The sequence below is a fragment of the Quercus lobata genome, chromosome 4, assembly GCF_001633185.2.
Source record: "Quercus lobata isolate SW786 chromosome 4, ValleyOak3.0 Primary Assembly, whole genome shotgun sequence".
Taxonomy (NCBI): Eukaryota; Viridiplantae; Streptophyta; class Magnoliopsida; order Fagales; family Fagaceae; genus Quercus; species Quercus lobata.
This window is the reverse complement of record NC_044907.1, coordinates 89076462-89091755: the sequence shown is the minus strand read 5'-3', so window position 1 is coordinate 89091755 and position 15294 is coordinate 89076462. Positions and strand designations below refer to the sequence as shown.

Genomic DNA, 15294 nt, shown 5'->3' with positions numbered 1-15294 from the left:
GCCACCGTCAACTCCTACCCTTTACCAAGCAAATTCCGCATGCCACAAATAGACAGTTATGACGGGGTCAAGGACCCGCTAGACCACCTGGAGACCTTCAAGACCCTAATGCACCTTCAAGGAGTAGCGGACGCCATCATGTGTAGGGCCTTCCCTACAACACTGAAGGGCGTAGCGAGAATTTGGTTCAGCCGACTGGCACCAAACTCCATCGGCACCTTCAAAGAGCTCAGCGCTCAGTTTACCGCACACTTCATTGGAGGCCATCGATACAAGAAGTCTACAGCGTGCTTGATGAGCATGAAACAGCGAGAAGATGAAACTTTAAGGGCTTACATCTCCCGCTTCAACAAAGAGGCACTCTCAGTCGACGAAGCCGACGATAAGATCCTTGTTGCGGCATTCACGAATGGCTTGAAGAAGGGAAAGTTTTTGTTTTCCCTATACAAAAACGACCCTAAGACCATGTCGGAAGTTCTTTACCGCGCCACGAAGTATATGAACGCTGAAGATGCCCTATTAGCTCGGGAAGAGAAGCCCAGGAAAAGAGAACGACAGGAAGACAATCGGCAGGACCAAGGCCGCAAGAAGACAAGAACAGGAGACCGGAGGGAAGAAAGACGCCCTAGACCAATGGGGGGAAGGTTCACGAGCTTCACTCCACTAACAGCCCCGGTGGATCAAGTCCTTATGCAAATCAAGGACGAAGAGGCTCTGACGTTCCCAGGAAAACTGAAGAGCGACCCCAACAAACGTTCCAGGGATAAGTATTGCCGTTTCCACCGCGACCACGGCCACGACACGGCTGATTGCTATGACCTCAAGCAGCAGATTGAGGCCCTTATCAGACAAGGAAAGCTGCAGAGATTCGTTAGCAAGGAGAGAGCGGATCCCCCCGCACAAGACCAGCACCCCCGACGGGACAATGAGCGACCGAGGCCTCCGATCGGGGATATCAGGATGATCGTAGGAGGAATGGCTGCCGCCGGGTCATCCAAGAAAGCCCGCAAGACCTATCTTCGGATGGTACAAAATGTTCAGCTGACGGGAGTCGTGCCGAAGATAGCACGGAGAGAAGGTCCCATAATCGGATTCTCAGAGGAAGACGCGCGACGCCTTCACCATCCACATGACGATGCGCTCGTCGTCAGCCTGCGTGTGGGGGACTACAACATGCACCGGGTGCTGGTCGACAATGGCAGTTCAGTGGAATTCTATACTATACAGCGTTCCAGCAGATGAGGATCGACAGAGAGCGGTTGATCCCAACCAACGCCCCGCTTGTTGGCTTCGGCGGGAGCCGGGTATTCCCATTAGGCGCAGTCACATTATCCGTCATTGTAGGCGATTACCCTCAACAAATAGCCAGGGACGTGACATTCTTGGTGGTCGATTGCTCATCAGCCTACAACGCTATCCTCGGGCGACCCACGCTCAACTCATGGAAGGCAGTAACTTCCACCTATCACCTAATGATCAAGTTCCCGACTGATTACGGAGTAGGCGAACTGCGCGGGAGTCAGATGGCCGCACGCGAATGCTACATAGCCATGATGGAAATGGAGGATCAGGTTCAGGCTTTAAGCATAGAAGAGCGCCGGACGGTAACAGAGCCGGTCGAGAAGTTGGAAGAGATACCCCTTGACAATTCCGATCCTAGTCGAACGACCAAAATTGGAACGCTCGCTAACACCACGATCCGTCAGGAGCTCATAACCTTCCTCAGACGCAATCAGGACGTATTCGCGTGGGATCATGAAGATATGCCGGGAATAGATCCTTCAGTCATGGTGCATAGGTTGAACGTATCGCCCGCCTTTCCACCTATCAGACAGAAGAAGAGAGTGTTTGCCCCCGAGCAGACCGAGCCATAGCAGAAGAAGTCAGAAAGTTACGGGAAGCAAGTTTTATTAGAGAAGTATACTATCCCGACTGGTTAGTAAATGTGGTGATGGTCAAGAAGGCGAGCGGGAAATGGCGGATGTGCGTGGACTTCACCGATCTCAATAAGGCCTGCCCCAAGGATAGCTACCCCCTCCCGAGGGTCGATATCCTAGTAGACTCCACGGCTCAACACCAGCTGCTGAGCTTTATGGACGCCTTCTCGGGGTACAACCAAATCCGAATGCATGAAGCCGACCAAGAGAAAACGTCGTTCGTAACCAGCCAAGGCCTCTTCTGTTACAAGGTGATGCCCTTCGGCCTAAAAAACGCAGGCGCAACGTACCAGAGACTCATGAACAAAATGTTCGCGCAGCAGATTGGGAGGAATGTCCAAGTCTATGTGGACGACATGTTGGTGAAAAGCCGAAGGGAGGAAGATCATCTAGGAGATCTCAAAGAAACGTTCGACACACTTCGCTCCTACAATATGAAGCTCAATCCAGGAAAGTGTGCCTTTGGAGTAACGGCAGGAAAATTCTTAGGATTCATGGTGTCTCAGAGGGGCATTGAAGCAAATCCGGACAAGATCCAGGCCATCCTGGATATGGCACCACCAAGAAACGTGAAGGAGGTACAAAGCCTCAACGGAAAGATAGCGGCACTAAACAGGTTCGTGTCAAGGGCTACGGACAAGTGTTTACCCTTCTTCCGAACATTGAAGAAATCCTTCGAGTGGACTGACGAATGCCAGCAAGCGTTCGAAGAACTGAAGGCTTACCTTTCCTCCCCACCATTACTAAGCCCGTCGCAGCCAGGAGAGGAGCTTTTTCTCTATCTAGCCGTCTCCCCCGCGGCGGTTAGCGCAGCCTTGATCAGAGAAGAAGAGAAAGTGCAAAAGCCCGTGTACTACGCAAGCCGAGCGCTTCATGGGGCCGAAGAAAGATACCCGCCCATGGAAAAACTTGCCTTTGCATTGGTTACGGCAGCCCGCAAACTCAAGCCGTACTTCCAGGCCCATACGGTGAACGTCCTGACTGACAAGCCTTTAAGGCGAGCAATGAGCAGTCCCGAGGCCGCGGGACGATTGGCATTATGGGCCATAGAACTGAGCGAATTTGATATTCAATACCGCCCACGGACTGCCATCAAAGGACAGGTCGTCGCCGACTTTATAGCTGAGTTCACTCATGATGAAGACAAGGGGGCAGCAGAGTCCCCTCAATGGAGCATATATACGGACGGGTCATCTAACAGACAAGCCGCAGGGGCCGGCATTGTGCTATTATCGCCCGAAGGAGACACCATTGAATGTATGGTCCGTCTTGATTTCCCTGCCACTAACAATGAATCAGAGTATGAGGCTCTGATAGCAGGGCTCGACCTCGCCAAAGCGGCAGGAGCCGCGAGGGTAGTCATCTACTGCGATTCACAGGTCATCACTAACCAAATAAATGGAGACTATGAGTGCAAGGGCGAAAAGATGAAGAAGTACCTTGGTGAAGTAAAGGCGAGAGTGGATGACCTAGAAGCTAAAGTTGTCCAAATTCCTAGAGAAGAAAACGAGCGAGCCGACCGCCTCGCGAAAGCCGCCTCAGCAGAACAAATGGTCATCCCTGGTAATGTACTCTCCTTCATACAGCTTTCTCCGCTAATAAACCTCAGCAACATGCAGGAAATATGCTCCGACAGAAGCTGGGCGACGCCGTTAATTTCATACTTGAAAAACGGGGTCTTACCAGACGAGAAAGAAGCCGCAAGGAGACTCAAGGTCCAGGCAGCAAGGTTCGTCCTGATAAAAGACGTCCTTTACAAAAGAGGTTTCTCCCGACCATATTTAAGATGCTTGGATATGGAAGAAGCTGACTACGTCATGAGAGAGGTACATGAAGGAATCTGCGGAAATCACTCAGGGTCCAGATCGTTGATACACAAGCTTGTGCGGGCAGGGTACTATTGGCCCACCATGCAGAAGGACGCCGAAGCCTACGTCAGGGCCTGCGACAAGTGCCAAAAGTTCAGCAACATTATTAGGCAACCAACCGAAGAGCTGACCCCAATGACGACCCCATGGCCGTTCGCACAATGGGGCTTAGATATTATGGGACCCTTCCCTACAGCAGCACGACAGCTAAAGTTCCTGGTGGTAGGCATCGACTATTTCACAAAATGGGTAGAAGCTGAAGCTTTGGCCACAATCACGGAGAAAAACGTACGAAGCTTTGTTTGGAGATGCATCATATGCAGATTTGGAATTCCTAGAGTCTTCGTCTCAGACAACGGACGGCAATTCGACAACGACCCCTTTCGAGGTTTCTGCTCGCAACTAGGAATAAAGAACCACTATTCCTCCCCCGCCCACCCTCAAGCTAATGGCCAAGTTGAAGTAACGAACCGATCCTTGCTCAAGATTATCAAGACTCGGCTCGAGGGGGCAAAGGGTATATGGCCCGATGAATTGCCAAGCATATTATGGGCTTACAGGACGACAGCAAGGACACCCACAGGAGAAACACCATTCCGACTAACGTATGGAGGCGAAGCGGTCATTCTAGCAGAAGTTGGGCTCACAAGCTACAGGGTGCACAACCACGATGAAAACAAAAATGACGAGGCTATGCGGCTACAGTTGGACCTAATAGACGAAATCAGGGCAATAGCAGAACAAAGGCTCGCTCGGTACCAGGACCGTATGGCTAAACACTACAACTCTCGGGTTCGACACAGGGACTTCCAGGTTGGAGACCTTGTTCTTAGAAAGGTCATGGGCGCTGCTAGGGACCCTACCCAAGGGAAACTCGGCCCCAATTGGGAAGGACCCTACAGAGTTACGTCGTGGCAAAGGAAAGGCACATACCATCTAGAGACATTGGAAGGAAAGAAACTGCCGCACCCGTGGAACACCGAGCACCTACGAAGATACTACCAGTAGGAGCGACAGCACGAAGTTCAATTTTTTATTTTACATTCCAGCAAGACTTTAGTCTCACTCCTCAGAACTATCATTTACTTTAATCTTTTGTAACAATTCTTCTTTTTTAGCCCAAGGGGCTTGGTTTTTATTACTTTTATTTGAATGCATGGCAATAAGAGGAGTTTTTCGGAAATTACTAAAGTGTATTTTGTTTCTACGGTCTACTAACATACGGACCAAAAAGATGTCAAGGACATCAAGGCTAAGGCCGACGGTCCAGGAAATCTAAAAAGTCGACGGTCCCAAAGATGAAACAATCATCGTATGAACAAGGTCCTAAAAAACAAAGGACTAGTGAAGGTGTTAAATACACCAGGGCTTAAAAAGCTGACGGACCAAAAAGATGTCAAGGACATCAAGGCTAAGGCAGCCGGTCCGGGAAATCTAAAAAGCCGACGGTCCCAAGGATGAAACAATCATCGTATGGACAAGGTCCTAAAAAACAAAGGACTAGTGAAGGTGTTAAATACACCAGGGCTTAAAAAGCTGACGGACCAAAAAGGATGTCAAGGACATCAAGGCTAAGGCCGACGGTCCGGGAAATCTAAAAAGCCGACGGTCCAAAAGACGAAACAATCATCATATGGACGAGGTCCTAAAAAACAAAGGACTAATGAAGGTGATTAGATACACCAAAGGCTTAAAAAGCTGACGGGCCAAAAAGGATGTCAAAGACATCAAGGCTAAGGGACTAACGGAGGCTAAAAAGCTGACGATCAAATAGATGAAAATATCATCGTATGGACCAAGTCCTAGAACTAACGGACCTATAATACAGACGGTCCAATAGATGACGGTCTAACGAAAAAGTAAAACCCTACTTACAAACGTGGTTCTCAAACCAACAAAGCCCGTTCAAATGACAAAAAAAGGGGGCTAAAAAATCGAAAGGTAACAATCTCGTCAAATAAATGGGACCATAAGAAATTAGAATCAACATACGTGTTCGAAGCAACGGATTCCAAGTGCCATAAAAAGGGGAAGATAGAGTTACAAGTAAAAAGCCCAATAAACGGAAGGGCATTTAAAAACATTGTTCAAAAATTACAATAGAAAAGCCAGGGTTAAGTGGCAGGAACATCCTTGGAGACCCTGTCAGCTTTATCCTTGGCAATTTGCGCCGCATCTGAAGACTCGGCAGGGATAGTGACGGCTGGCTGAGCCAAAATAACTCCGGCATCATTAAGCAAAGAGTCCAAACTAAGGGGTCCGTCACCTTTGTCAGCAACAGTTTCACGAGCAGGAGTCATCGGCACGGAGGCATCCATGGTAATTCTGGATAGATCCAACTCTGGATAAGCTGACGCTACCTGCTTCAGACAATCGTCGAAACCTGTGCCGTAATAATCAGCGCAGGAATCAATAAATGACTGGGTTGTCTTGAATTTTTGGACCGCGTCAGTCCCAGCCGTCTCTACTTGTGCACGTAAGGATGAAACCTCCTCCTCAAGCTTCTTCTGCTGACCCTCAGCCTCCCCCAACTTCTCCTTTACATCCTTCAGCTCTGAGTTTAAGAGACGGACGGCCTCCTTATATTGCGCTTGCTGATCCATCAGATTGGCGTTATGCCTCCTAACCCGAGAAACGACGCCTTCTTTGGCCACGCACCGGTCTTGAAGTGCTTTTACACGAACCAAGGCCTGAAGGAAGTAAAACCGTCAGCCATAAAGCAAGGCAAACATTAAATTAATCAAAGTAAAAAGCATACCCGTGCTATGTCAAAGAAAGCTGACGCCCCCAGGTCTTCCGTCCCTAGCTGAGCACAAGGGTCCAGATCCGTCTGTTTTATGAGGGATTCTACCCCCTCAACAGCATAATCCTTGTGGGTCAGCAAGCAACGGGGTCCCTCAATGACGGGACCGGAAGAGGTCATCACTCCTTTCCCAGCACCGTGACCAGACTTGGGAGGCGACTTCGTGGAAGGCACATCCCCAGCACTGACAGCTACCTTCTTAGAAGGGGGATCGTCCTTTCCGTCAGCCTTCCTCTTAACTGAACTCTTCAAAGAGGAATGAGGGGTTGACGCTCCTTCTTTTCCCTTAGCTTTCTCCTCCTCCTTCTTACGGGCTGCAGCGGCCCTCACCCTTTGCTTCGCAGCTTCCATCTCTACACAAAATAAATTGACGGATCAGTAATAGCCGACGAAAGAAATAAACCGACGGGTCATGTAAGGCTTCGACTTACGTTTACGAGAAAATTCTTCCAACTTCCGAGCTTCAACCGTCGGCTCTGGACCCCCACAATACAAATGGAGAGTGTCTAGGGTGATTAAGTCCCTACACTTCCGTTGCTCAAGCGGTATGCCAAGTATCCGACGGATAAATTCCCTTTGTTCGTCAGATATCTCCGGGCGAGCGCTAGCTGAAATAAAAGGGAATAGACGGTGTTAAAGGAGACGGACTCAAGAAAACTCCCTGATAAATGAAAAGAGACGGTAAGAAGAAGGACAAGGGGGCAACCTGACTCCCTAATATAGGCCCAAGTGTTATCAAAATAACCGCCAGGTAGTGTATCCCACTCACCTGGACGGCACACCCAATCCGTCCCTTTAACAAAGAAAAATCTATTCTTCCAATTTCTATTGGAGTCTGGCATATCAAACACTAATCTTAAGCTCTTCTCACGTGGAGCAAAATGGTAGGTCCCCTTGGCAGATACTTTATGCTGGGGTCTGTAGCAATAAAAGAACTCGTCTAGCGAAAGCTGACGGTTCCCCCCACTCAAGCGACCCCAAAGGATCTCAGCACCAATAAAAATCCTCCAGGCATTCGGAGCAATTTGGCTGACGGACAATCCCAAGAAATCCGCTAGCTGACGGTGTAAAGCCGTCAGTGGTAATCTAAGGCCAGCAGCAAACATGGCATCGTACATCCCCACATCAGCAGTCCTCCCTGTATAACACTTCTCATTTTTTCTAGGGAGACGGATAGGAATGTGGTCTGGGATTTGGAAACGGGTACGCAACTCGTTAAAAACTCTGTTGCTCATCTTTGGAAGGAATTTATTGACGGCCCACTCCTCCGGGAGGATGAAGGGACGGTTACCTCCAGAACTCCCTGAAGTTCCATCACAGGACTCGTCGTCACCTTCATCCTCATTTCCGTCACTACTAACCTCGTTACCCTCGTCCCTACTCCCGTCACTATCCGACTCCTCGTCGCCTTCATCCCCGTTCCCGTCCACACAAATTTCCTCGTCTCTCCTCTCGACCTCAACCTCACTTAACACTTTATCCCTAACTTCCTCAACTTGGCCTTCTACATCAATACTAAGGGACTGGGCTGACGTTTCCTTTCCTGACGATTCAGAAAAGCCGTCGGACTCTTGACCTGAGCCAAAGAATTCATCGTAGCCCGCTCCATCGCGGACTGACGACTGATCACTCGACGCGTCACTCGACATCTGACTACCTACAAGTGACGGATATGCTCTAAGTTCCTAGACTGACTTTGTTTTTTCAGACAAAAATAAAAAAGGGAGAAAAAAGCGAAGAGAAGGAAAGAAGAACTTACAGGTGAAGCAGATCTTGAATGGATGGAACGACCTTGAAAGTGACGGTGTTGATAACAGCTGACGGATCAAATTGGAGGTAAGGGTGACGGATTCTCTCTTGAAAAACCAGTGAGGTTGAAATGATGAAATGAGTCAAGGGGCGTGGTATTTATACAGGAGAGAAAACGCACGGAAGACGAGGCGACGCCCGCACCCAGAAACGAGGCCAACGACTGAATGCCACGTGACCTTGCATTTAATAGCTCGAAGATCGAGGAGTCGTTCATATTTGATTTTTCTCTAATCATCTTCTAACTCCACATGCTGACGGTCTTACTCGTCGAACATGTAGAGTAGGGGGCAACTGATGAGGATAAAAGGAGAGCTTAAACCACACGGACATAAAGCCGATGGATTAATACTTTTTCTTTGGGCATAGTAGACGGTGCTTATGCTGACGGTCATAGGATCAGCTGACTCCGTGGTTGACGGCTCAAATGCTGACGGTATAACAAAGGTGACGGAGGAAAATTGAGGCTGATGGACCGGGCACAAGTTTACTTGCTTCCCACGCTAGATAATATTTAAAGGATCCCCATAAGGAAAAGATCACGTAAAATACGCTCAAAAGGACTCCTATAAGGAAAGGACTTCTACTCCAAGGTAAAGAGGTCAACCTTCTACTAGTATAAAAGCCCAAGCATCCTCACAAACTGAGGTACGCATAATTTACCCTCTCTAGCACTCTAGAGCAGTGGGAATAGTTCTAACTTGACCTTCGGAGGGTGTTTGGCCGGTACCACACCGGTACTCTCTGCTAGGTTCTTCCTTTTCGTTGTGCAGGTGCCGTTTGATCGTACGAGGAACGTGTGACTCACTGGTGATACTATTTTCGGCTTCATCAGAATGGATTGAATGAGTTATGAATTTGAATAATAAGTGTTTTTTTTTTTTTTTTTTTAATGAGCTTTTTGTTTAATATTTTGTTCATTTGTTCTGTTTAGTCTAATCTTGTTGTTGTTTGAACTATTTTTGTTGTTATTTTCACTAATTTTTAGAGTTATGTTTAGGTTCATTATCAATATATTCATAGCGCTGATTCTAAAAATTAAAATAAATAAAAAATTGATAGTGTACATGCTTCCAAGAAAGACCCAGTATTATCTTGGACAAAAACCCCTGGGTCAACTACTCTACCGTGTGATTTGTGTCATCAATAATGGATCTATTTCCTGAAAACAACGAGCTTAAGATTTGTATTAGTGCAGATTGCAGATCACATGAGTTAGAACTTTGAACCATCTTTGTTCTAAATTGGACCCCATTAGCAGGTTCAAGAATATTACAACTCTCTTAAACCCTTTCCCAAGTGGTCCTATCATGGAGATGGTCGATTCCAGAATGCGATATATATATATATATATATATATCGCAAGTCAAGTCTTGAACAAGATTCGTATGGTGGCTCTGTCAAGTGTCCTCTTCTCTCCTGCAAAATAACAAATGTTGAATTATATCAACTAATAAAACATCGTTTATCATCAACAAAAATTTCCTCAATTAGAATTTGGTTTCATAACTAAACTTTTTAATATTTGAATTAATATGCCTGAACATTGCGCTTATATAAGAGGCTAACAACTACGATTTTCACATCCACACCTCTGTATGCAATATTTAAACAAAAAATACAATTAAAATGGGGCAAATTTCATATTAAACAAAAAGGCCCCAGTTTATGTTAACAATACCTTCCAATATAATTCGCTTTTCATGATTTGTAGGAGACTATGAGTTTTGCTGAAAATACACTTTGATTTTATTCATTTTAGTCAAATATCTTTACATAGAAGCTTAGAATTGTTAGCCCACTAAGCATAGAAGAACGAAAATATCATTTAAGATATTACGTTTTCAATACGAAAGTCAATTTAACCACATCCAACTTAATCAATTTTAGAGCCTAAGCCAAAAATTTTAAGTGCAACTTTAATTTAATTCAATTTAATTTTTGGGTAAATTCCACAAACCACCCCTGAGGTTTGTGATAATACCAACTAAGTCCATAACATTTTAAAACCTACCAATTTCATCCTAAAAAGACAATTTTGTCCCTGAACTAAAAAAAAGCCTAAACGCCGTTACTTTTTATTTTATTTCCTCTCCCCCTCCCTTCTTTGAGTTTCTCTATCTCAAAACCCTCTCTCTCCACAACGCCAAGGCCGTGAAGGACCTCCGATCCTGCATGGACGCCGACATGTCCCTTGCTCTCATCAAGACAAGTTGTTCAAAGTCAAGCTTGAGGCGCTGTGGATCGGACTAGGACCTTCGTGGTGAATAGGCTGAGGAAGAAGTTGAAGGATTCGATTGAGAGTTTCAATAATCACCTGCAACAAATCTCGTCGGAGTATCGGGAGATCGTACAACGCCGGTACTTCACCGTCACCGGCAAAAATCCCGACGAGAAAACCGTTGAACTTCTTATTTCCACAGGTCACCTTTTGTTTCAGACACTTTTCGAATTTTCTGTTGAGATTTTTAGGAGATTTCGTTGGAAATATTCAAAGGGATTTATGTGCTGTTTGGCTTGGATTTTGCTTGTTTTTTTGGGATTTTTATTGGGAATTTTCAAAGGGATTTATGTGTGTTGTTTTGGCTTGGATTTTTTTTTTTTTTTTTTTTTTTTTTTTTTGGGTTTCTATTGGTTTTGAAAGAGATTTTTATTGGTGGTGTTGTTGATGCCGGTGACCAAATCATGGGCTTCACTATGGCTAAGGTTCCATTGCAGATAGAGTTCTGAGATGGAGAACTCAGAGAAGAGAGGGGGAGAGGAAATAAAAAAAAGTAACGGCGTTTATTTTTTATTTTTTAAGTTTAGGGACAAAATTGTCTTTTTGGATGAAATTGGTAGGTTTTAAAATGTTTTGGACTTAGTTGGATATTATCACAAACCTCAGGGGTGGTTTGTGGAATTTACCCTTAATTTTTTATTATTAAATAATACTTTTGTATAATTTTATAACTTTCTAACTATCTTTCTAATGGATTTCTTGTTCATTTGTTATATTTTCACCCAAATTTTCTGTTGTTCTTAGTTTAATATTAGTAACAAATTTATCCATAAATGCCTTTTGAGATTCAATTTCTTTTTCTAGTTTTCTCTTCGTCCATTTTTAAGTTTTTCATATTTAGATGGATATTTTCTATTAGAAATTTATAATTAAAAAATATTTGAAAATAAATGAAAAATGATTTATAATTGAAAAATATATTATAATTAAAATATATTTAAAGTATAGAACAATAAACCTAATTTATCAAAAGTAAGATTGCAACTTTAGTAAATGATGTGCTCACTTTATACTCTAAACTTACACAAATAAAAATGTTATTTGTCATATAATTGAATAAATTAGTACTAATACACAAAGTAAATTATTCTTAAAGGGTAAGTAATGAAAATATATCTAAATGATACAAATTAAATAAATTACTTGAAATATTAGAAAAAAAAAATGGTACCAAGGGAAATGGGAAAAATCAAACTAATTAAAATATAAAAATCTTTTAATAAAGTAACTAGTACAGTCTACAGACTATAATATCTATTTTTTTAATAAAAAGTACAATCTATATAATGGTAATTTTGTGTCTTTAACTTCTTCTTCTTCTTCTATGTTTTGGATTATAACGGGTCTTTTTAATATACAATGCATTTTATTGGCAAATAAAAGGGGTCTTGATTTTTTATATAATCTAGTTTAAAGGGTGAAAAAGTCTTAATCCATAGAAAATATAAAATATTATGTTGTATTAGTCAAAAGAGGGAGCCTTTTTTTTATTTGGAAGACTTAGGCGACTGCCTTAGTTGCCTATATGGTCTAGCCGACCTAGTAAAAATAGTTAAAGACTTGTTTGCCTTGGAAGCTGAAACATAAATGCTGTAATATTTCTTAAAAGATTGAAATTAAATTTTATTTGACTTATTGGACAACACAACTCATCAATCTTCAAATATCATTTGAATTAGAGGGAAAATTCATTCAAAATAATAAGGAGAGCAGCAAACAATCGTTGTTGCGACTGTAATTCAAGCCACTAAAGAGAGCAAAGTTGTTGCAATTGTATAACTGAGGAGAACTTGCAATCACAATATTTATCTTTTGAAATTAATTTTTAGAAAAAATAAAATTATAGATTATTTTTAAGGAATAAGTTAAATGAGTTACGAGTTTAAATAATTAGAGTTTTTTATTTTTTGTTTTTGAATGGGCTTTTTGTTAAATATTTTGTTCATTTAATCTATTGAGTCTAATCTTGTTATTGTATTAATTATTTTTGTTGTTATTTAGACTAATTTTTAGAGTTATTTCTAAGTACATTATCAATATATTGATAGCAGTGATTCTAAAAATAATAAATAAATAAAAATTTGATAGCCTGCATGCTTCCAAGAAAGCCCCACTACCTTGGACAAAGACCCCTCAGTCAATTCGACCGTGTGATTTGTGTAAAAAATAATGGTCCTCTTTCCTGAAAACAACAAGCTTAAGATTTGTATTGGTGCAGACTGCAGAGCACATGAGTTTGAACTTTGAACAATCTTCATTCTACACGGCGTGAAGACAAATGTGTGATTTTGGGTCATCTAAATTGAGGTGCAGGAATATTACAACCCAAAGTTCAGAATAGGAGTTCTCTTTAAAACCATGCCCAAGTGGCTCTATCTTGGAGTTGGAGATGGTTGTTTCCAGAATGATATATATATATATATATATATATATATATATATATATAAGGTAAGTAATATAACCTAATAGATTAACCAAGTGATTACTTAGATTAATTATTCAGATCTAGGTTAAACAACATATATCATATCATTCACAAATGCGGAAAAGTAAATAACACCACGATATGATGACTTAGGAAAACCAATGAAACGCATCGTTTCAAGGTAAAAACCTAGAGAGGATTTAACCTAACTATCCTTAAGGTAAACCAAATCTACTATAAGAGAATTGAAGTTTTTACAATCAGATTTAACCTTAAATCTATTGCTACCTCATGTAGTAACTTATTGACACGATCACGTGCAAACTCCGAATTCACGGACTTCTTCTCTTTTTGGATTTATACCAACACAAGCCGCCTTACTTGTGACTTTGAAATTCCATTTAAAGGTTTCAGATCACCATCAGTAATAATTTAGATGCAGCAATTATGTTCTACCAATGCTTGATTGTAGTTTTGGCTCCAGTAGATTCTTGTATAGTTAGAAGGTATAAAACCTCTCAAATCTCACAAAGAGTAACATACAAGGCTTCTCGAAAGTCTTCAAAACGTGGTTAGGGTTTCCCTTTTATACGTAGAGAAATTTAGATAAAACCTTAAATGTTTTCACGAGCTTGGGCTTGTTTAAAAATTTGCAGAAAAAACTGAGCCTGCGATTTTCGATTGGTCAAGCTTAATTCTCGATCGGTCGAGCAAGGCAAAATCACACTCCCTTTTTCTGAACTCAGCTGGACTTGAACCTTGAAACACGCACAATTAAGCATTGCCTAAACTCTTAGACTAGACCTGTTTTGTTCTCGATTTACCAACACAATATACAATGATTCTAAATATTTTTATTGTTTATCTCAATATCCTTAATTAGAATCTGGTTTCATAACTAAACTTTTCTATTCGAATTAATATGCCCGAATATAAGAGGCTAACATCTATGATTTTGACACTCACATGTGCATATGCTATATTTAACCAAAACACAATTAAAATGGGGCAAATTTCATATTAAACAAAAAGGCCCCAATTTATTTTAACAATACCTTCCAATATCATTCACGTTTCATGATTTGTAAGAGTTTTTCTAAAAATGCAATTTTATTTTATTCATTCTAGTCAAATATCTTTACATAGAAACTTAGAATTGTTAGCCAACTAAGTATAGGAGAACGAAAATATCACTTAAGATATTAGGAGAATGATAATTAATCAATAAATACTATTTAAAGTTTTTTATATTTCTCATAAAAATTGTGTCAAAACTTTCCTATTATGGTTTATTATCAATTACCCTCAAGGCATTTATTAACATGACTCATCTATGTCTATATATCTATCTATCTATATAAATATGATTAGGTTCAAGTTACACCTGGTTTAACTTTAAGCAATGTTACACCAACTAATAGTTTTTGATTGGATGCAAATTTTGACAAATCCACCGTTAGATTACATTATCTTTGTATATTCTCCATGCTTGCAAAACTTCAAGGTGATCAAAGATCAATAGCCATGTCATTAATCAATTATTTAAATTCAAGTTTTTGTAGTTTGAAATAATGCATAAAAGATTAGTTTGTGAATCGAATGGTAAATTACATTTGATTGATATGAAATTTGGCATACATGTTAAGAACATATAAAACTTGTAAACGGTTGGATTTTCAAAATATGAATTCAATAATAAATTATTAAGTGGTATAACATTGCTTAGAGTTACACCAAGTATAACTTGAACCCAACCCATATATATATATATATATATAAACGAAACTTTTGAAACTCCCACAATTTTCCACGTCACCACTATTTTCTTTTTCTTTTAGATTCTTTTTATTTTAGGTTTTATATCTTATATATTTATTATTTCTCTTCAACGTGTCTTATCAAGGGTTACAATAGTTTAGTTTAGTTAAAATTCTATTAGATATAAGTTTCAAGAGCTTGAAAATTCTGCTTCAACTAAAATTTTATAACAAAAATTTCAACAAAAACATTCGTCAATCCTTTTTAATCCCCCATATTGGCGTTTAATCTTAGCCCAGTGTCATGCAACTAATGGCCCTTTATCATTTACATAAATGCTACCCATACATTTTGTTTTCTGAATTAAGTAATTTGGACTTTGGAGCACTTAATGGATTAGAGCCTAGGGTTCC

General features: G+C 41.5%; 1 protein-coding gene across 1 annotated transcript; it reads right to left on the bottom strand.

Annotated features, from left to right (window-relative positions):
- Window positions 1-5919: 5919 nt before the first annotated feature.
- On the bottom strand, window positions 5920-7322 carry LOC115986102. The gene is made up of 2 exons (XM_031108962.1): window positions 6564-7322; window positions 5920-6495 (listed from the first exon to the last, which is right to left on the bottom strand). The coding sequence occupies exons 1-2, from the start codon at window positions 6957-6959 to the stop codon at window positions 5920-5922; spliced, it is 972 nt and encodes a 323-aa protein (XP_030964822.1). The 5' UTR covers window positions 6960-7322.
- Window positions 7323-15294: the final 7972 nt, after the last annotated feature.